We start from the raw sequence: 23,313 nt of genomic DNA, 5'->3' as shown, positions 1-23,313 counted from the left end.
TTAACTAGGGCTGCAGCAATTCAACGACTACTAAATTGATATTTCAGCTTATTTAACGTGAATATTTTTGGATTTCTTTGCTCCTTAAAACAAAGAAATCCACCAATTATAATCAGAGGAGCTATGACTGCATGCAAATGTCAGTGAACGTGTCTCTGTTGGAGCAGTGTGTGAAAGACATTTTCACTCTCTGGTTCTGCAGAAGTAGAAAAACAGTGTTCCTGGAGAAGGAGCTGTGATGTCACTGACCTGGAATTTTCATTTCACCCTCACTTCCCGAAGGTTTCCATGGTAACTGCCATTGTGAACACACAACAGGTGGCATGACATCAGTGTGGCCATGGGTTTTTCACCTGTGATGACATTCAGCAGCAGACTCATCACTTTTACATGCTCTGTGCTAACAGAATATCTTGAAGAGGTCAATGTTTATTCATTCAGTGTACCAAGTCTCCATGGTAGAGTCATATTAATGACTGACTGCACAGTAACATATCCAATAACAAATTGATTTACGTTTACCTATGACTTTTTTGAGAAAATTTGACGACATACTAAAGTATGACTTTTTTGTCAAAATTTGGACGACATACAAACCTATGACTTTTTTGTCAAAATTTGGACGCAACATACTATCCTATGACTTTTTTGTCTCATTTTGGACAACATACTATCCTATGACTTTTTTGTCAAAATTTGTTCGACACACTATCCAATGACTTTTTTGTCACATTTTGGACGAAATACTAAACTATGACTTTTTCGTCTCATTTTAGAAAACATACTATCCTATGACTTTTTTGTCAAAATTTGGACGACATACTATACACTATGACTTTTTGCGTCATTTTGGACGACATACTTTACTATGATTTTTTTTTCAATTTTTGGACGCCATACTATACTATGACTTTTCTGTCCATTTTTGGATGACATACTAAAGTATGACTTTTTGTCACATTTTGGATGACATACTATAGTATGACTTTTTTGTCAAATTTTGGAAGACATAGTAAAGTATGACTTTTTTGTCACAATTTGGATGACATACTAACCTATGACTTTTTTGTCAAAATTTGGACGACATACTATATACTATGACTTTTTGTCTCATTTTGGACGACAAACTATACTATGATTTTTTTGTCAATTTTTGGACGCCATACTATACTATGACTTTTCTGTCCATTTTTGGATGACATACCATAGTATGACTTTTTGTCACATTTTGGATGACATACTATAGTATGACTTTTTTGTCACATTTTGGAAGACATAGTAAAGTTTGACTTTTTTTGTCAAAATTTGGATGACATACTAAAGTATTACTTTTTGTCAAATTTTGGACGACCTTCTTTATACTATGACTTTTTGTCTCATTTTGGACATACTATACTATGAATTTTTTGTCCATTTTTGGATGACATACTAAAGTATGATTTTCTGTCAAATTTTGACGACATACTATACTATGACTTTTTGTCAATTTTTGTGACATACAAAAGCATGATTTTTTGTCCATTTTTGGACGACATACTAAAGTATGACTTTTTTGTCACAATTTGGACAGTAAAGTATGACTTTTTTTGTCAAAATTTGGATGACATACTAAAGTATTACTTTTTGTCAAATTTTAGACGACATACTATATACTATTTTTGACGACATACCATTCTATGACTTTTTTTGTCCATTTTTGGATGACATACTAAAGTATTACTTTTTGTCAAATTTTGCATGACATACTAAAGTATGACTTTTTTTAATCAAAATTTGGATGACATACTAACCTATGACTTTTTTGTCAAAGTTTGAATGACATACTATAGTATGACTTTTTTGTCACATTTGGGACGACATACTAACCTATGACTTTTTTGTCACATTTTGGAAGACATAGTAAAGTTTGACTTTTTTGTCAAAATTTGGATGACATACTAACCTATGACTTTTTTGTCAAGATTCGGACAACATACTAACCTATGACTTTTTTGTCAAAACTTTGACGACATACTTAACTATATCATGTCTGGCTCAGAGAACAAGACAAATGGGGGGAACCACACACTTTTAAAATAACTTAAACTGAATTTTATTATTAAATATAACTCAACTTAATCAAGAAGTCTGTAATCTGTAACGTCAGTAATATGTGCAGCGTGGCTTGTAAGTGAGGTGTGGTGAGGATAAAACAAAGAAACAAACCAAATCCAAATAGGCAGCAAGTGTCAGCGAGAGAGAGTGTGTCTGAATGAGGAGCCAGCTAATTAATCTCAGCCCAGGCTGCCCAGGTGCATGGCATACAGTCATCAGCTTCATCCATCGGCCTGAAACGAGCCTGCAACAGAAAATCCAAGGATGACCAGAACAGAGAGAGGGTTGTCACACATACTAACCTATGACGTCAAAATTTGGATGACGGTTTCTAAGAATCTGAGAAGTTGCCCATCAGAGCCAGTGAACAAGTTAAAATTATATTGAATTGGAACTTCTTTACTTGTAATTCTCTTGAAATGAAAACGAGAGTTGGCGTGAAACTTCAAGTTAACACTGTTGTGAACATGTTTGTGTCTAGGGTTTTGTTACACAACTGTCCAGATTGGGAACTCCTCTGCATTCTATCGTGCATAACACAGAAGCTGCAAACACATTACGATCCTTTTGCTTTTCCATCCTGCTGATATCACCCTGCTCCTCCTCCTCCAGCTGCTGCTGATCACACGTCATCTCTTACACATACCCAGCAAACACGTGCACGTTAATATGAGGATGTTTTGTCATAACTGACAAGTTATAAAGACAGCAGAGTCACTGCAGATGCTCCTCACAGAACACACAGCACAGTTACTGATCTGTTTTTGTTTTGCTCTCCTCGCCTACACACACTCACAGATATAGACACACATCTGCCTCGATGACATATGACTAATAACAGTGACTCACTGTAAATCAAGTTCTAATCATGAATATGATTAGAACGTTAGAACGTTTTTAGCACAACTCAGTCACAGTCAGAAGTCGTGAAAGTAGGTTGAAGTAAAACTTATGTACAGTATGTTTACCTCCCTTTTTTGTCTTTGCTTCTCTATTATAGTCTTCACCTTAGACGCTATTTTTGGACGACATACTAAAGTATGACTTTTTTTGTCAATTTTTGGATGACATACTATAGTATGACTTTTTTGACCATTTTTGGACAGCATACTATATAGTATGACTTTTTTGCCAAAATTGGGATGACATATGGCAGGAATTACAGTATGGTCCATCGCAGCAAGCGTAGCTCATGTGTAGACAGTTCCTTTTAAATGGATTTCATTCACCTGATTTTTTTTGTCAAAATTTGAACGACATACAAACCTATGACTTTTTTGTAAAAATTTGGGCGACATACTAAAGTATGACTTTTTTGTAAAAATTTGGGCGACATACTAAAGTAAATCAGTGCTTTAAATCAGAGGTCTCATACTGGCCATTTAATATCATTATACAGAGTTTTTTCTGTCTGTTTATTAATTTTGCATCATAAATATGTTTTAATGACATGTAAACCATTACTTCACTACTGTCAATGGCATCACATACTTTGACCCTATAAATACAGTGCCTTGTGAAAGTATCCGGCCCCCTTGAACTTTTAAACCTTTTGCCACATTTGAGGCTTCAAACATAAAGCTATAAAATAGAAATTTTTTGTCAAGAATCAACAACAGGTGGGACACAATCGTGAAGTGGAACGAAATTCATTGGATAATTTATACTTTTTTAACAAATAAAAAACTGAAAAGTGGGGCGTGCAATATTATTCGGCCCTACTTTCAGTGCAGCAAACTCACTCCAGAAGTTCAGTGAGGATCTCTGAATGACCCAATGTTGTCCTAAATGACTGATGATGATAAATAGAATCCACCTGTGTGTAATCAGGTCTCTGTATAAATGCACCTGCTCTGTGATAGTCTCAGGATTCTGTTTAAAGCGCAGAGTGCATCATGAAGACCAAGGAACACACCAGGCAGGTCCGAGATACTGTTGTGGAGAAGTTTAAAGCTGGATTTGGATACAAAAAAGATTTCCCAAGCTTTAAACATTGCAAGGAGCACTGTGCAAGCAATCATATTGAAATGGAAGGAGTATCAGACCACTGCAAATCTACCAAGACCCGGCTGTCCCTCCAAACTTTCATCTCGAACAAGGAGAAGACTGATCAGAGATGCAGCCAAGAGGCCCATGATCACTCTGGATGAACTGCAGAGATCTACAGCTGAGATGGGAGAGTCTGTCCATAGGACAACAATCAGTCGTACACTGCACAAATCTGGCCTTTATGGAAGAGTGGCAAGAAGAAAGCCATTTCTCAAAGAAATCCATAAAAAGTCTTGTTTAATGTTTGCCACAAGCCACCTGGGAGACACACCAAACATGTGGACCATTCTGGAAGAAAACCTGTTGGAGTCTGCAAAAGACCTGAGACTGGGACGGAGATTTATCTTCCAACAGGACAATGATCCTAAACATAAAGCCAAATCTACAATGGAATGGTTCACAAATAAACGTATCCAGGTGTTAGAATGGCCCAGTCAAAGTCCAGACCTGAATCCAATCGAGAATCTGTGGAAAGAGCTGAAGACTGCTGTTCACAAACGCTCTCCATCCAACCTCACTGAGCTCGAGCTGTTTTGCAAGGAAGAATGGGCAAGAATTCCAGTCTCTCCATGTGCAAAACTGATAGAGACATATCCCAAGCGACTTGCAGCTGTAATTGCAGCAAAAGGTGGCGCTACAAAGTATTAACGCAAGGGGGCCGAATAATATTGCACGCCCCACTTTTCAGTTTTTTGTTAAAAATTTTGTTAAAGTATAAATTATCCAATAAATTTGGTTCCACTTCACGATTGTGTCCCACTTGTTGTTGATTCTTGGCAAAAAATTTCAATTTTATATCTTTATGTTTGAAGCCTCAAATGTGGCAAAAGGTTGAAAAGTTCAAGGGGGCCGGATACTTTCACAAGGCACTGTACTTATATAGATTACCTCAAGGTGTTATTGTGCTTCATTTTACAGTTTCTGCGTGTCGGCTTATCAAACGGCTCAGACTGCAGATTCACTGACCTTAGTCCTCAGTCCCTTCCTTGTGAAATGTTACGCTAGACAAAGGCCAATGGAAAAAAAGGGGACGTCAGCAAATCAGAGGGGTGTTTGTTCCACCACACTCATGTGATGTGTACTGAATTTCCTTCCCTATAGTCACACCAGAGGGCAGCTCTGCTGTCAGGCTAAATTCACACCCAGTCAAATGTTGTAGAACAAATCTGTTCATCCGCTCATTACTTGTTTCCAGGAACTCACTCTCCTTCCTCCTGACATTTCTTGTAAAATTCTCCACCATTTTTATGTAATGTGATGAAGAAATATTCAGATCCTTTACTTTTTCTCTCCTGTATTTTAAATGTGTAAAAAATGAGTTATTAGTTTAGTGTCTTGCATTATATAAGGAAAAGAAAAGTAAAATAACAACACAACTCTGGTCGCTATAAATCTGTTTATAAATAGCAGAAATAAACTTGTTACTAATGTGTTATTTATACTAAATGTCATTACTTGAGTTCATTTACATGTGTTGCTCTTCACCTCCATCAAAAACCTAATATGTGTTTATAAATATTATTTTATATTGAAACCTGTAACATGAAGTGTGACAGTTGTCTGGTTTGCCAACATTACAAATCATATAATTTCAGTGCTGCAGATATACAACCCTGTATCTTATAGACTTGTAAGACACATATGAAGAAAAGAAAAACCTCATCAAGGATTTATGAAAGAAACTAAAGTCAAATTAAAATGTTTAAAACCTTTCTTCTCAAAGTGAAGCAGGGACACAGGAATGCTACAGAACTGTACACTGAGTTCACTCCACTTTAAATTGAATTTAGTGTTTTGTTCCCGACGACCTGAAGCAACATTTAGCTCGGATTAATCAACACAACAACAGAAAAAGGAAACATTAAACAGGGAACAAAGACAAGTTTCCTGGAGCTTAACCTTTTTTGGTGCACAACTCATTCATCATGTGACCGTTACTCACATCACTTCAGTGTGGAGTGCACAAAGTCTGACACGTGTGTATGAGTGTGTGTGAGTGTTTAGTTTTGAGATGGTACTCCTGTTGTGGGGACTTAAATTTGACAAAACACTCACATAATGGGGACTTCTCTTCTATATGGGGACATATCAAGTCCTCATAATGTAAATGATTACATTTTAAAGTGAAGACCTGTCATATTGTTAGGATGAGGTCAGAGTTAGATTCATGTTGAGTTCAGGATTAGGGTTAGGCCTGTAGAAGTTAGGATTAAGGTTAGAATGCGTTTCAAGCCAATGTCCTCTGAAGTCATGGAAACCACACTATATGTGTGTGTGTGTTTTGAATCAGTTTGACAGTCAAACAAAGCTGACATTCAGCTAAGCTTGTGTCTGTCCTCCACACTCCACTGCTTGTTCCTTCACTGGAGGAGGGAAAAAAGGGCCTGATTGACTTTTAATGTTGTACACTACACTACAAACAAAGATCCATGCACAGTGCAATCCTGTGTGAATTCATTTTACTGCAAATGTATTGTCCCTCACAATTATATCACATAGATACACACTCTCTCTCCTTGCTGTTACGGGTCAGGTAAGGTTAGTTTCCGTGTAATGTTATTATTGATACAGCAGGTGAGGCAGCGTGTTCTTTATTTGATCAAACTTTTCAGGCTTTTCATCTGGAGAATGTGAAGAAACAATAACATTCCCTCCCTCCATACACACCCACAGGCACATTGTTCTTCACTGTAAACCTGCAGAGCTCAGCTCGCACCTCCTGTGATGATTATTATCTCAACAAAATGTACAAGAGCTGAGCAACTCATGACGCCTCATCGCAGCAAAAACTGGTGAAAACCTGCCATCTAGTGTTGAATATGAGTGCTTGCAAAACTCTGGAGCAATAGTGAAAAGATGGATTACAATAAAGGCCAGGGAGAATGCAGATGCTGTTTTAACCCATCTACATTATAAAATAAAATAGAAAAATAAATCACATATTTAGTTAACAAATTTTAACCTTTTTATGAAATTGTATTAACTTTAGAGAGAAGCACAGCTGAACAAACTGCTGCTTTAACTGATCCACACTGGACACAATGATCCACACGACAACCACACGATGATGATTCACAGCAGTGTTAGTGGTTCAGGCTCTTGTGTGAAACACTGACACACCTTACAGACACATACAGAGAATAATAATGATGATGTAAGCTGACAGGACAATGGTGGACACATCATGTAGCAGGTGACCTGCTAATAAAGTGAGAACGCACTCACTTCCTGTTGCCACTAGGTGATGATGTGTCTGAGACTGGGACTTTTAAGAGTCTAACATGTGCAGAAAAACACTTCAAATGTGAAAACCAAACAAAAAATTTCATATCAACAAAGTTTTACAACTGACTTCACAACTGACTTCAACACACTCACTTCCTGTTGCCACTAGGTGATGATGTGTCTGAGACTGGGACTTTTAAGAGTCTAACATGTGCAGAAAAACACTTGTTAGAAGCCAAACAAAAAATTTCATATCAACAAAGTTTTACAACTGACTTCATTTGAAGTGGATTGGACCCAGTTGTTAGGATAAGTTTGTTAAGCGGTCCAAAAATAGTTGATGAATAAATAAATTAATACATTAAATAATGGTGGATTTTGACACAGACAGTCATTTAAAACACCCATGCAGAAGACCCATAAAATACTATAAATATAATATTTATTTATGATTGTTTGCTGGACTGGGCACAAAACTGAATTTTCGAACATATTTAGACCCTAAAATGTGTCAATGACATGAGAGCAAATATTGAATCTATTCATATATTATCTAATCATATTACTTTAATAGGAAACACAATAGAAACACTTTTCAGTGCTCAGGCGCTAATAATGCGTATAAAATGAGTATAAAACATGAAATATTAAATAAAAACTGAGGTTTGGAAAATCCATTACTATGTTTAATTGTTTTCAAATTCTTTCATTATCTCTCTCAATTCAACTCATCTCTTTTAAGAAGCTTATTATAACCTCTAACCACCTGCACACTGGTATATATAAAATATGTTTTTTTTTATTGGAAAAAAATGACACAAAGAGAAAAGACAGCAATAGGAACTACAGTGGTCAAGACGCAACATTCAAACACTAAAATAGACAGAGAAACTAAGTAAACAGAGAAGTAAAATAAAATAAATAAATAGATAAAAAAGCAGGGGGGATTCAAGAAGGGCTGCCATCTAGTGTAAAATTATCAGAGTCAGCCCTCAGAGAGTATTTAATCTTTCCTAATTTTAGATAAGACATGACATCCCTAAGCCAATGATTAATGGAGGGCGCTTTGGATTTCCTGTATTCATTTTCTTTGTACATATGTTTTATTATCCTATGTTTTAATGTGCCAGGGGTTTAATGTGATTTGAGTGTCCTGATTGGCATTATTATAAAAACACCAACAAGAAAAAGAAGTTACAGAGTTGAATTCAGGTGGCAATATCATCACAGACTGACAAAATAAGACATAACATACTTAAAGGGTTAAGAGGAGGGTCAGCAAAACAAAGAAAGGACACAATTTAGTCTGATAAATGGATAAATAAACTGATATAAACCAGGCAAACACATTACGCTGACACTTTTATTGTGTCTCTGTGTGTGACATAACTACACTGAACGCCCTCAGGAAAAGTCCAAATGTAATAAACACCACCTGTTTAGTGACCAGCATGAGCACAAACACATTAAATGATATGAGTCAGGCTCTTGTAATGTGTCACATATGTGTCTCACAGCAAACAACAGCAGTGCCCGCTGACGCAGCGTCAGGAGGCTGCGGCCGCTCGCTGAGCGAGGTGAACATGGGATTGATGGAGGGAATCACTTAAGAGGATTTGTGCTGCCTTCTGTTTAGATTAACCTGCCCCATCTGTCCCCCTTTGGAGCTGAGACACAGAGCCACACTGCCTTTACATGGTGACGGATCTCGGGCCTCACTCAAACTGTCTGGACGTGTGATTTTATTCTGACAGATTAAAAATAAACCTGACCTGTGGCTCTGGCTGCGCGACGCTGCTGTTCACGCTGAACCTCTGCCAAACGATCGAATGTCCTCATGTATTGTTTATAAACACTGACTGTAAAAGAGGGAGAGAGAGAGTCTCAGGTCAGAGGTCAGGTCAAAGGTCAGAGAAGAGATAAACTCGACAAACTCACTAGATTGTCTGTTTTTGTCTGTTCTAAGCCTGGGGCAGTCTTGTCTAAAGTACCTTAAAGGGATATTTTATACAATATTACTTTGGTAAAAGTATATGACATTTACTGTACTTAAGTATCAAAAGTAATTCTCTAATTACTCTCTCTAAAAAATTTACTCATTTACTAAAAGTAGTAAAAAAATATATATATATAGGCTCTGAGTCTATATGTGTCCTTGAGAAAGACAAAAACAAAGATAGGGGAAAATGTAAGAGTTGCTAGAAATATAAATAACAAAGTAAAGTAAAGATATGTGAATTTCATATTTAAGTACAGTAACAAAGTATTTTTACTTTGTTAGATTACAACACTGGACTGGGGTACCTGGAGAAAGGACCATTTCTAGACCGTGGGATGAGACAAAATCGGGCCGCAAAACCCCACAGTCAGCGAGGCCACTGCACTGTGGTTTAAGTTTATAATATACTCCAATTCCACTTGTCAAAAAAATCCAGTAATCCAGTAAATTTTAAATCTGTGGCTGTCAGTCCCACTGATGTCCACTCATACACACCATGATTTATTGTCCTCTGAGTTCACATAACTCATTTAAATATGATGACTAAACAACACTTAAGCACCAGTTTCACTGTATTTGTATCCATGCTGACACACCCAAGCCAACAGGAGACATTGTTACTGGGACAGTATTTATAACACTTTTATTTCACCACCACTGAACAAAATTTGACTTAATATAACAGGATGGGAAACATTTTAAAGCATTATTATTGTTCACTGACAGAAAGTACTCACAGGAATTTAAGTGACATGAAATAACATGTGATTTTTAATTTATGAGCCCACAGTTTCTCTGTCAACAGTGATGGTTGTTTATGCTTCGGCACTGAGTTCAAAGTTCACACAGCTTTGTTTTTTTAATTTCTGCAGCAGCAGCAGCATGAGGAGGAGGAGGAGGCTGGGAGGTTATTGTGAAGAAGGAGAAGCATCTGAGGTTAAAGCTGCTCACACCTACACAGAGAATAAGCCGACAAACCTTGATATCCACCTACACAGTAACTGCACATTCAATCTTCTCTCTCTGTGCGCTTCTCCATCATCTGCATCTCACACACACTTCATTCATAGCGAGGACACTCATAGACATAATGCATTCCCTCGCCCCTTACCCTTACCTTAACCATCACCATCAAGTGCCTCATCCTAAGCCTAAAATCAGGTTTACCCCCCAAAAGCCCTTTAAAGATGTGAGGACCAGCCAAAATGTCCTCACTTCGTATGGATTATACGATTTTACTATAAATCATTATCCATAATTTTAAGATAACCAAAATTCCAATCTGAGCCCAAAACTAGTTCCTCAGAAATGAGGTTCTGCCTCATGAGAACCAGGTTTTGGTCTGGACAAAGACAGCGTTTATGCCAGCAAAGGTCCAAAAAAACTAAATATACAAGTACACCCACACATCTACATTTACCCTAATCTTTATTATCGCAACTTAAATGCCTAAACTTAACCCTTAACATGAATACAATTCCAACACAAACCCTAAAACTAAGTCTTAAGCCTCAGAAAAAACCCTTTAAAGATGTGAGGAGATGAGCGAAGATGTCCTCACAGCCTATTACAGACAAGTACACACACTGACAAACACATCCTGCGTTTATGTGTTGGGGCCAATGAGACTCATTATGAGCAGGAAGTTAATTTACACAGGTGCACTGATGTTGCAGCACACGCTAACCCTGTCCTTTAAACTGCATCCTTTGATTTACCTCCCTCCCTCTCTCTCTGCCTCCCTCTCTCTCTCTGTCCCCTTTATCTGCCTCTTCATCGCCCTCTCTAGTTCCCGTTCAGCTGATGGAGCTCGTTGTGGACAAAAAGGCTTATGAGCGTCACTATGGCAACGGCAAATCGTAAAAAAAAGAAAGAAGCTACATAAGCTCTTCATCAAGGGCCGTGATCCAGTGGCTCCCATCACAGATGCTGCCCCCTCCCTCCCCCAAACCTCCTGCAACAAGTAGAGGCAGGTTAGAGAGGCTCCTGGGAGGAGGAGGAGGAGGAGAGAGAGCGAGGGAGGGAGAGAGAGAGAGAGAGAGAGATAATACATCAGGACTGTGAGAGGACAGAAGAGCAGAGCGAGAGCGAGAGAGAGCGAGAGCAAGAGAGAGAGCGAGAGAAACCATTTCTCTTCTCTCTTTTCAAACAGCCGCTCTTCCCTCTCTTGTTTTCTTGGGAGTTTTCTAATTTTGTTTCAGCCTGTTTTATTTTATTTTATTTTTTTTCTGTTTAGTCCAAGGACAACTTGAGAAAAAGAGGCACACACCCAGAGGTAAGGCTATTTATTTATCTATATTTTATTGCTACTGTGTGTTCATGCTCAGGTTACAGAGTGAACAGCAACAGATGAGGCTAAGATGAAAATGTTAAAAAAAAAAAAAGAAAAAGGAAAATAATGATCCAGCCAGGACGTTTTCCCTCGTCGCTGAATTATTTTTGTCCCAGAAACAGATGGACATGACACAGGAAGAAAAGACAACCTGTCTTCAGTTTGAATCTGTAAATATTCTTATTAATAATTGCCAGGAATGTGATAATTGCAGTTTCTTTTCTTGGTCTTAAATGTATGTTTTTATGTCAAAATATATATATAATAGATATTTCTTGACTTTCCGCTGGGTTTACTAACCAAAAGTTGTATTACCTTAAGAAGAAAATGTCCAGCATACTTATTTAATCTGTAAAAATATGATAACCAAAATAAACCCCACAAAATAAAGAAAAAAGAATGGAATAACATGTAAGGGGACACTCAGTTGTGCAACACAGCTTTTGTAACAGACAAACTACATTCACAGGAAAACAAAACAGTGACTTACATAAATACATACTTATTTAATTTAATTAGCAAATCTGGATTGAACTTGTTACACAACACTTTCTCTTTTAGAAGGAACAGAAAGTCTTGTTGCCATAGACTCAGTGTAGAGACACAATTTGGGCCGTACCATTATTTGGTCAACAGTTGTTTACATTTTCTGTGTCCCTGTATGATTGTGGTATTTACCTTTAAATGTACAGATAACATCAACTCATCTCTTTGAAAATGAATAGATTTTATAAAAGATACAAATGTCATGCTTAATTATATATATCTTTATTGTGTAGAGCACGTAAATGTGGCCGAGGGACATTTTGTTTTGTAAGCAATTGAATATTTGAGCCAAAACATCATATCTTCATCAGGCAAAGTGTCTTAAAACTTCACTTTCTTCAGTCACAAACAAAAACCCACGTTTGCCGCGTTAAACTAACGCTAATATGGACGTTGTCTTGAATCAGCGGCTTGTTATGAAGGCAAATGTGTGTGAGACACGTACTCGTACTGTTGATACTTGCTGTGCATCATTTCAGTTTCTAGAATCAACAATTTACAGAGATTTACTCCCCAAACGTGTCTGCACATGACAACAGCGGTGTTTTTTATTTTTATCTTTCAAAGCAAACATTTAGTTTGGAATAAAAGCTCTGAACTTGATATGAAATTTAAATGTTTAAGCAAATAATTTAAGATCATATTTGTTAAATCATCTGATACTGATGCTGTAGTGTGTGTGTGTGTGTGTGTGTGTGTGTCTCCATTTTGAAGGCTTAATCAGCTCAGACTTAGACTGACAGCTGCAGAGGTAAGAGCAGGACTGACTGTTGTGAAAGCAGCTCTTATATAAAGCAGCTGTGGTTTGGGATTGAACACATGACGGCAGGATTAAACAGAGGACAGTCGCACACATACACTGACTCATGATAAAGGTTTACAGAGGATGCTCACACCAAACCATAAATGATGATAAAAGTTCCTTTCATCACCTTTATTTAAAGCTGTATATGTAACTTTTCATGTTTAATGAATGTCACACATGTTACTTGTGTGTTACAACTCAACTCCACACGACTTTCTCTGTACTTCGTGTCTGTGGTGACACCGCTTAATCCTGCCCCACACTAGAGGATTTTCAAATCTGACTTGATTTTACTTGTGACCGATTTTCAATGTTTCAATCTTGAGAACGCAGGACCACACTCTGCGTTTAATCAAACGATTTCAGGAAAGACGCGTTAACAGCGACTGTGTGTGTGATGTTTTGAGCTGAGAAACGCAAAAGAAAACTGCGGATGAAGTCACGGCTGAGAAGACGGAATAAAGTTACGGTTCTAAACAAAAGTATGCAACATCCACTTCCTGCTCTCATTGGTCATTGTGGGGGTTCTGCTCACGCCCCCCCAATATCAAACATGTTTAATACTTGAAATCGGGAGAAAAAGAGTCTCGTCTGTTAATCCCTCATACTACAGGATAATTTGGCTTTTCTAATCTCTTCAAATCAGCCTAAAATCAGAAGGCACCTATGACTGTCAGAAGGGCCAGATCCTCCATTATCCTCTAGTTTGAGGGGCGGAGCTTTAATCAGTTTTAAATAACAACTGAAGGACGCAGGCGAAAGTGTAACAGCTATGCTAGTAAAGTGAGACAGCAGACTTTAAATTAATGAATTATCTCTGATTCTCTGACATCAGAGTGAGGCATTGAGACACGGAAATTAAAGAGGGAACAGCTGGAAAATGGACTTAGAGTCTCACCTGAAGTGTGGCTTCAGTATACACTGAACAGGAGTTACACACTGGACCATTAAGACTCGGGAATCAATCTAAGGAGACTCTCATTTTTCAATAATGCCCAAAGAAAGAACACAGTGTCCTCTCCTGCTGCTGCAGCAGAAAAAAAAAAACAGGAGAAAACACATTTAATCAACAGAACTAAGGCAACGACATGTTTTCGTTTAGTTATCTGTCATGTTCACTTAATTTTATCTGGCTCATATTTCAAGCTCTGCAAAAAAAAAAGTGCAGAGGCGTAAATGACTGTTTTGACCTTTTCAGACAGTCTCGTTACTTTTAATAAATGCACTAAATCTAATCTATTGTACAGGCTCGGAGCTTTTATTATCAGCTGATTATCTCAGTGTGGTGACTAACCTCTGAGTGTCTCCTCAGCTCAGTGATCCGTGAAGGAGGACACAAGGCCATGGCCTCCTGGTTCAGCTGGAATGAGCCGTATTACCGGAGTGCCCGGCGTGATCCGGCTGACGTGGTCAGCGACACCCTGATGCTGGAGTTCAGCTGGCAGCTGAAGGAGGCCGAGAGGCATCAGAGGGACAGGGAGAACGAGTACCGGCGCATCAAGACCGGAGTGGACTACAGCTGGCTGGCCAACACGCCTCGCTCCTCCTACAGCGTCAGCACCGGGGAGAGGCTGGGCCTGGAGGACCTCTGCTCCAAGGTGCCGCCGTCCTGCTGTGGACTGGTCATACTTAAGTAAGAACACACACAGAAAGACAACAGATCTGGTTGAGACTCTGACACTTTGTAAACTCTTTAAACCTGATAAAGGTGATGTTGTCCTATACTTCCTCTAACCAGGGCCAGACATATTGCATTCATTAGCCCCTTAACCTAACCTTAACCATCACAACTGAATGCGTAACCCTAACCTTTGACCTAACCCTAACTTAAACCTAATTCTAACACTCACCCTTTATCCTCAAAAAGCCTGTTAAATGTCCCCACAAGGTCAAACTTAACTAAGCTAGTACCTCAAAAAATGAGGAGAATAAGAATAAGAAATACACATGTAATTAAGTACACACACGCGTACACACACATACACACATATTTATACCCTAACCCTTTACTATTCCACACACACACACCACAGTGGTTTAAATAGTTAATTTAAAGTCCCTTTTTAAAAAAACAAACCAAAAAACAAACTCATGTACAGTTCAGCTTCCAGTTATAATCATTCACCAAAAGTTCCATTTGGGAAGAAAATGCATTTGGCAACGTAGAGTGTGAATAAAGCACGATTCTTCCTGCTACATGTGAGAATAGCACTCAAGTGATTCTGAAAGTGTTCTATTGTTTCATGCTGCTGCTTCTTCTGGACATACTCGCATTGCCACCAACCCAACATGTTTAAATCACAGATAAAAGCACTCCTTTTAAAATGTATTTTATAACCTGTGACATTATATTAAACACATTTGACTTGCGAGTTGTGTTTTTAGTGTACTATCAAGTGTAGTTTTAGCACGTTTAATCATATTTTACTGCACTGATTATGTTTTATATTTATCGTTCGATCATTGTTTTTGCGTTTTAGCGTAGTTCTGTGTTTGTGCATTTTTTGAGTGCAGTTTTAACGTGTTCGATCATGTATGTGTTATTATAGGCCTATTATAATCCAAACTGCAAACTGCAACTCGTCAGTTGCAAACGAAAACTCTATTCTATACGAAACACCAGTCAATTATATAAGATAATACCAAAGCAAATTCAGTTAAAACAACTGCAATTTTCTATTACAATACATTTCCCAAAGGGATTAAATGGGATCATTTAACAGGTCCTTTAGAACTCGGTAAGACAGTAAAGTTTATAGTTATGGCACCGACACTGACTGGCTGCTCCACTCGTAGTCCTACTTTGTCCTCCCTGTCCGCTAATCTAATAATAATGAGCTTATTTTGAGCAGAAAAAACTGCAGAGGTCTCACGAGTGCTGTTTGTGTTGGACAGGAAAGAAGCAGCAGCAGCAGCAGCAGAGAGAGAGTGGGAGAGGTGATAATGTGGGTGAGGGAAGTGAGGAGCTAATGGGAGTCACACATATCACCACCAACACACCAAGAGGAGCATTGACAGTAGATTTTAATTAGCTGTGTGAAAGAGGAGCTCTCACATGTCCCAGTGGGTGTGAAGTGTAACTGAGGGACCGTATTACAGTTGGATTAAGCTGCATGTGATATCACTCATCAACGTTGACCATGTATGTCCACCATCTTGGTATAGACAAGTCTGTCCTGTAAACCATTACTGAAAAGTTTCTTTTTTATTTTATTCTACATAATTATAAATAAATAAAGAAGTGCAGCACCAAAAAGCACACATTCCCTATGTATCTGTCTATGTATATTTGTCTGTGGTATGACAGATATTTCACTTAGGCACCGTCAATAAATTCCCGCTTGAGTTGGAGAAAATCATTTCACACATTTCTTTATGTTTCAAGTTAAACTCCTTTGAAATTTAAAATGACGATTTATATATATATATATATATATTTTAAAATCTCTATTTAGAAATGTCCTATATAGTGGACTGTGACCACTTCTTAGTGGTTTTTATAATTAATGAGATTATTTATCTGATCATAATTTTATTTGATAATTTAATAATCATTAGAAGAAAAAAAAAACTGGGCGAGCAATTTGAAAATGGCAAATGATGCCTTGTACCTTTAATGAAGATTTCACTTTCCAGCGTAATGCTCTGGTTAGATACACAGTGATTAGCGATCATATTCCTCTTCTCTGTGGATCAAGTCTGAGCAGAAGGAAAGATCATCAGTTGGCTGGAAGCTGCAAGCGGTGGGAATCAGTTCCCAAACAGGCGTTGTCTATTTAAAGGCTCGTCAGGGCCTCGGCTCCTCTCGTTAGGTGAAAAAAAAAGGGGCTTGTTAGGAGAAGAGGGAGCAGTGTGCTGCTCACACTGCTGCTGGAGGTGCTAATTACTGTGATTCACGCTGTCATTTGCCATCGGATGCACATTTTACACGTACAAAGGCCACAACAAACCGTTGTAGAATTGCTGCCTTCAGATTTTCTTGTTTAATCTTGTATTTGTATGGGTTTAAATTACATTTTTAAGTGCCTCATTCTGTTTATTTGACTTTATTTTGCTTAAATATTTGCTGCTTTTTATTTTATACTCCCTGTTGCACACACTCCTCCCCGTGTCTGTTTGGACGGCACATGTTTGAGAACTCATTCTGTTATTTTACTGTTTTTAATAATGTGTCACATGGTTTTTGTTTGATATAAAACGAGTCATACCCATAGTTTCCTTTAAGCTCCACGCAGGTTTTAGACATCCGTCAGCCAAACCCACCAAATCGATTCACAGTTCAAATGTACTCTTCCCAGTAACAGGAAGCATCTGTAAATGTTCCATGGCTGCAGCTGAAAACTCTGAAAGCGATAAAACCAGTAGAAAGAACAAAAAGTTACTGTGACAACAAAAATCCAAGAAAAGAAAAAGCTACAGACTAAGAAATATCCTGACACAGATTGTCATAAAAACATTAAAAGTTTCTTGATACAAATCAGCAGTTTTCAAGTCACTTCATAATACAAAGAGTAAACAATATAATATAATATATAATATAAACTTTCTCATAACCTGTGCTTTGTTGTGCCCAGGTTCAGAGAGGTCATGCAGGCCAATGAGCCCGAGGTGCAGGAGGTGTCTGGCCTGTTCCGCTCCGTCCTCCTCGAGGCTCTGGACCACCTGAAGGAGGAGCAGGAGGCGCAGCGGCTCGCTCGCCAGTGGAACAACAAGCGTGCCATGAGCATGTCCCTCGTGAACTTCAGGTCCCGCATCAGGATCAACCCGTTCGGGAGCACGCTGGGCCTGACCTCAGCCGTATCCGACGGGGCGGGGCTGAGCGACCTCAAGACGGTGTCAGGGGACGTGGAGAGAGGGATGGAGGGGGAGGGGAGAGTGTGGAGCATGCCTGACTTCAGATACAAAGGAGCGAGCAGCAGTAGGGTCGTTTGATGTGAGGCCTTCACGAGACATGGTGGTTCTTCTGATGCTGATCTATAGGATGTAAATGCTGGTGTGCACCAAGGAAGAGAGGATAAATCCCGTCATCCATTTTTTTGTATGAGACCCCTCAGCATTGAATCTTTGCAGTCATTCCCAGAGACTGTGTCGGGACTCACAGATAAGACCTAGATTAGAGACAAGATTTTTTTTCCAGCCTTTTAGTTAAGAAACATCCATCTTAATGTATATCATTAAGTTGCAATTCATTTCTCAAACATTTATCTCATGGAAATGGGTGGTTTATTTTGTACTCAAAAATGTTACATTTCACACAGCGACATTACAGTGATGCCTTCATCCATTTTTTTTGGCATCTAAAGCACAAAGATAAACTTACTGTAGCCTGCTAGTTTTACTTAATTCAAAGGCATTGCTGTTGCAAGAGGAACTGGTTATATTACTGTATGTCAGACTACACCACTGAGAAGAGGAGAATGTTATTTTAATTTTATTAGATTTGTGTATGTTCCTCACTGTTGTAAAAAGAAATATTCACAGTAATCAACGTTCACATTCACGTCATTTAAAGAGTGAGTCACACTCTCTCCACTCAGACTGTGTCACTATTGTTCATCATTCAAGGTCAGAGAGAACTGAAAGCTTTCCATCTGTGGTCATCACCTGCAAGGTGGCGTCGCAGAAGAAAACGATGCAAAGAAATGACTGAGGAATGTTTCAATGACGCACTTCCACGTAAAATCTTTCCAGCAGTTTATTGCCGTTTTTCTTCACAGCAAAATACAACAGTACATGACAGGTTAATGCTCCATAATCATTTTTATACAAGTGGAGACATTAATGGTAACTGTGTTTTGTATTTCAAATTGATAAAAAATAAACGACTCATGAACGCAGTGATGAATGTTATGAGTGTGTCGTACACGCATACCAAGCTTATTCACAAACTAAACTATGATGTCGGTACACAGTTAACGCTGATTCCCACTGTTTCTTTTTACTTCTCAAACTTTACAAGCTGTTTCTTAAAACATAAATTGACTGTTCCTAATTTAAGTAAAGCTGACATTAATGACTGACACAGCCACCAGGTAAAAAAAAATATATCTATAACGTTCAAGATCTTCATGTAGTTTACACATCAAAGTCCATTCACAGGTCCTGGGGAAGACTATGAGATATATCGGGGGGGGAACATTATAGTAAATTGTGGCTTCAGAAGGAAGCTGAATGAAATCTCATTCACACCATTATATCATGTGACTCATAATGACAAAAATCAGAAATTTGTTCATCAGATCTCTGCAGCTGATTCCTCATTTCTGCACAAAGTTGCTAGCATAAATCTGCAAGTGAAGAGTCTGTGGTCGAGTTGCAGTGTGGTCAATGTATTCATCAGCCTGACAGCAACAACAACAACCCTAACCCAACAACAAACAGATTATCTGTCTGGGTGTGGTGCAGAAATGTTGATGAGAATGTCCACTTTGAATGTGATAATATCAGTGCAACGCGGAATCTGTGGCGACCACATTTTTAAACCACAAGCAAAGTTGAGATGTCAATCACTGGCCTATTTCAACTCTCTCATGTTTAGTAAAGGCTGAAGGACTGGGAAACCGGGATACCAACATGTCACTGTGCTGCGAGACCAACGGCTCCTTTCCTCCAAAGGACTCAGTGCTGCCCCCGTGTGTCTATTCAGGGTGCATTCACCACGTCTTCCTTCCTCAGAAATATCCTCGGTTTGGTTCTCCTGCAACACTCAGTCGGTGTTTCCTGAGTTCTGCGGCTGTGTCCAAGCCTGACCACAACACGAGTGGTGTCTAGTGTGGCATCACACAGTAGAGTTCAAGAACTCGAGGAGTTCTGCCCGATTCTTATCTCGCTGTTGCAGAAAAAGGGGACAGGGTGAGCTAAGGCAAAATTAATTCACATAACACATAAGTAGACATTTGTTCATTAGACATTACCTGTTTGTCTTTCTTTGACTTCTTAACTTTCATCTTAATTTTCTTCCCTGAGATCATGCTGTACTTGCCTTTTTTCTTGTCCTTCAAGTACTGAAAGAAAAACAACATTCAAACTGAAAGTTCCTTGAATATTGTGCTTCGGTGTCTTTAAGCTCAAAAGGTGAAAATGTGCATTTGTCTTATAGTCACTACCTTTGAGATCTGTACAGGTCCTGCATTTTCCTCTCCTCCTTTGGCTTTCTTGTCTTTTTTGCGCTTATGCCGCTTCTCTTTCTTCCCTTTCTGTTTAACAACACACAAAAGTACATTTTTAGTGAGTGACTTGAAGAACACCCTCCCCCCATCCCCTAAAAAGTAAAAAAAACCAAAAACATAAACATATGAAAACAAAAGTACTTTTTTGTGCTGTTTCTCCTTTTTCCTTTTCTTAGACTGCTTCCTGGATTTGCTGCGGGAGTCTAAAACAACAACAAACAGAATCCAATTTAACCATGGATTTTAATACTGTTATGATGAGTAAATTCATAAAATGTGCAATCACATTTAAATTAGTTCACCAGCAAAAGATTTTTAGAAATGTTGTTGCTTACCACTGCTACTAGAGCTACTTCGACTGCAACTGGATGAGTGTGATGAAGAGGAGGATGAGGAGGTTGATGATGAGGATGACGATGACGAAGACGAACTGGAGGAGGAGGAAGAAGAAGATCTACTACGGCTGCGCTTCCGCTTCCCTTTTTCTTGACCTTGGTTAGAAAATAAAGAAAATATTTTAAAACATTAGAGTAAACTGTCCACTCAACTAAGGCAGAAAATAACCACAGCTGAAGCTGATCAAGAAACTAATTTGCTCCATTACTCTCTAAATTCTGCTGTTTGTAAAACCTACACAAAATAACAACAAATAATGTATTCTTAATCATAAATCAGACAATTCACTATCACAAAGTACACAACCATAGTATATTATGATACTGTGTGAATAATTATCTTGATTAAATCATTAGGTAATTGACTAAGAGTGTTCATTTTTTAAAAAAAAAATCATGATAACACATTCAGCTATTAAAAGGAAACAGGACAACTATTTGATGGTTTGCAGATCAGTTGTGATGATGTTAAGAGAAACAGTGACAGAGCGTTTGCTGCACTAATAGACTGTTTGAAGTCTGTGGTTGCCTTGCCTTGGCTTCTTGATCTCCTTCTTTCTTCTGTTCTGGAACTGGAGCTGGATACTCGGCACTCTGCTTTAGTTGACTACACACACACACACACACACACACACACACACACACAAAAAAAACAAAAACATTAACAGATACGGTACACATCGATCTGGGACTGCAATCATTATTCGATTACTAAATTAATCATCGACTATTTTGACAATGGATTAATCGGTTAGAGTGTTTATTCCAATATTAAAACAAGCTTAAATGTGTACCTTTGTGAAATCATTAAAACTGTATCTTTTTGGTTTGTGGATAAAACAAGACACTTGAAAACATAATTTCCAGGTTTGGTAAACACTGATCAACATTATTGGACATTTCACAGAACAAACACTCGATTAATCAAGATTATGAAAATAATCGTTAGTTGCAGGCAGCCCTACATCCATCCAAAAATCACATCTGCATATCCACACCAGGTTTACACCATGACTGGTTATTAAAACAGTTGTAAATACGCAGATAATCAACACAACAGTTAGCAATATCACAAACCTCATATACACCGTCATGTTGCAATTAAAATATACTCATATAGAAGTCGCCTTTAACAACTCTTTCACATTCGAATTCTTAACACACTTATTAAACCATATAATTCAGCAGTTAGTTTAGTCTTACATGCATTAACTTTACTAGAATCAACACGTATGTATCGACATCTGTGACAGGATCAGTGAAATCTCACCTGCGCTGCTGTAAAAGCTAATACAAATACACACAATAAAGCCCCGCGTTTTCTTAAAAACAATATTCTCAAGGAAAACACTTAAGTATTTTATTTATATTTTTTTAGTGCATTAATCGTAATTTCTCTGCTGTTTTGCGCTCCAGTCACAAGGGTTGAACGAGCTAAAGCTACAAAGTGCTTTCAGGATATAACTACTCTTATTGATAGAATAAGGAGTTTTGTACTTACCATGGTTCAAGCCACATGCAGTTAACATGCCATGTGTTCACTGACAGCACAGCAGCTCAGAGAAAAACCATGAACTTTAGATTTATTCGCGTGTATGTGAGTGTTTTCTCACGTTAATTAGCATTAGCTCACATTCTGGGCAGACATTTTGTATCCCGTGACGCACCGCGGCAGGCGACGTTCCAAACGAGAAGGTGATGGAAACCGTGACAGCGCCCTCCACCGGCCACCAGGAGAACACGCCTCATTCATGGGCTATATTCTTGATTTGACGTGAAATACGGTCACATATTTTCCCTTTTATAAGAATACTGAACATGAAATACTTGAAATAACAATTATTTTGATGAAGATTAACTTGAAAGTGCTTTCATAATGAGATCACATGACTGTTACTACTGCAATAAATCATTCGTCTAAGCATGTAATTAAAAAGAACCTAATCATATAGCAGTTAACAGCTGAATATAAAGGGTGTAGTTGATTTTATGGATGTTGTTTGCTTTGGTCACAGCTGTAATGTGAGTACAGTATTGTTATTTGCCCATAGTTTTGTCCACTGCATTATTAAAGCCCTGAATTATTATTATTTCCAAGAGTACACTTTCTTTTTTTGTTAAAAAATAACAATATCAATAGGAAGTGTTTATGAATTGTCACTAATGTTAAGTCATATTCACTGACCTCTTGCCCATTAAGGATTATCTAAATATACAAGTTGGCAAAATGTGTAAGAATTTTTTTAAGTTATTTAGAATATTGAAATAAATACATGTTGTAAACATCAACATCTTTTATTCGCTGACAAATGTCATAAATTAGGGTTTAATGCTTATGTAATTCTGACAAAAAGACATTTACTTTATTCCCACTTCACACACTGGTGCCATGTTATTGTATAGAATAAAATTATTGTGAATAAATTGCAGTCATGGAGTGACTGTCAGTTAATTTGAATAGATAGAATGTAATATAAAAATATTCCTCATTATCTGTTGTATTCATAGTGTATGTCTATGGTGATAACGACCACAAAAAACTGTAAAATGTAAGTTGAGGCTGTAAATAACAACCGTTTTTCAGACTTTTTATACATTAAAGTTACCAAGCTAACATGGCCCAATTTACAATATAGCTACATCATAACAACAACAAACAGGATATTGAAACTGAAATAATAATTTATGTTTGAATAGAT

At 38.0% G+C, this 23,313-nt stretch overlaps 2 protein-coding genes across 5 annotated transcripts; one reads left to right on the top strand and one right to left on the bottom strand.

The window, feature by feature from the left end:
* The first annotated feature begins 5,023 nt into the window (after window positions 1–5,023).
* Window positions 5,024–18,887, top strand: rd3 (retinal degeneration 3, GUCY2D regulator). 4 transcript variants are annotated; one of them, XM_044049920.1, is made up of 5 exons: window positions 5,024–8,945; window positions 10,240–10,303; window positions 11,604–11,642; window positions 14,363–14,683; window positions 17,625–18,887. In XM_044049920.1, the coding sequence occupies exons 4-5, from the start codon at window positions 14,394–14,396 to the stop codon at window positions 17,980–17,982; spliced, it is 648 nt and encodes a 215-aa protein (XP_043905855.1). In that variant the 5' UTR covers window positions 5,024–8,945; window positions 10,240–10,303; window positions 11,604–11,642; window positions 14,363–14,393; the 3' UTR covers window positions 17,983–18,887. The 4 variants fall into 4 exon arrangements, with proteins under 4 accessions (XP_043905855.1, XP_043905856.1, XP_043905853.1 ...); XM_044049921.1 differs by lacking the exon at window positions 5,024–8,945 and adding an exon at window positions 12,960–12,996 and having other exon boundaries at window positions 9,599–10,303; XM_044049918.1 differs by lacking the exon at window positions 5,024–8,945 and having other exon boundaries at window positions 9,599–10,303.
* Window positions 18,728–22,289, bottom strand: si:ch211-22i13.2 (uncharacterized protein LOC553945 homolog). Its single transcript, XM_044049922.1, has 7 exons — window positions 22,116–22,289; window positions 21,149–21,221; window positions 20,555–20,710; window positions 20,361–20,422; window positions 20,157–20,246; window positions 19,965–20,054; window positions 18,728–19,879 (listed from the first exon to the last, which is right to left on the bottom strand). Exons 1-7 carry the CDS (start codon window positions 22,116–22,118, stop codon window positions 19,829–19,831), a joined length of 525 nt encoding a protein of 174 aa, XP_043905857.1. The 5' UTR covers window positions 22,119–22,289; the 3' UTR covers window positions 18,728–19,828.
* Window positions 22,290–23,313: the final 1,024 nt, after the last annotated feature.

Source organism: Solea senegalensis, linkage group LG17 (genome assembly GCF_019176455.1).
Source record: "Solea senegalensis isolate Sse05_10M linkage group LG17, IFAPA_SoseM_1, whole genome shotgun sequence".
NCBI lineage: Eukaryota > Metazoa > Chordata > Actinopteri > Pleuronectiformes > Soleidae > Solea > Solea senegalensis.
The sequence above is the reverse complement of the archived record's forward strand: the minus strand, read 5'-3'. Positions and strand labels throughout refer to the sequence as shown.

Bases quoted from the DNA above. Each gene is read 5' to 3' on its own strand.
- rd3 (XM_044049920.1), top strand. From the start codon at position 14,394: ATGGCCTCCTGGTTCAGCTGGAATGAGCCGTATTACCGGAGTGCCCGG. The intron at 14,684-17,624 runs GTAAGAACACAC...TGTTGTGCCCAG, and splicing joins TGTGGACTGGTCATACTTAA to GTTCAGAGAGGTCATGCAGG.
- si:ch211-22i13.2 (XM_044049922.1), bottom strand. The intron at 20,711-21,148 runs GCAAGGCAACCA...TTTCTAACCAAG, and splicing joins AAGGAGATCAAGAAGCCAAG to GTCAAGAAAAAGGGAAGCGG. The intron at 20,055-20,156 runs GTAGTGACTATA...TTTTTCTTTCAG, and splicing joins GACCTGTACAGATCTCAAAG to TACTTGAAGGACAAGAAAAA.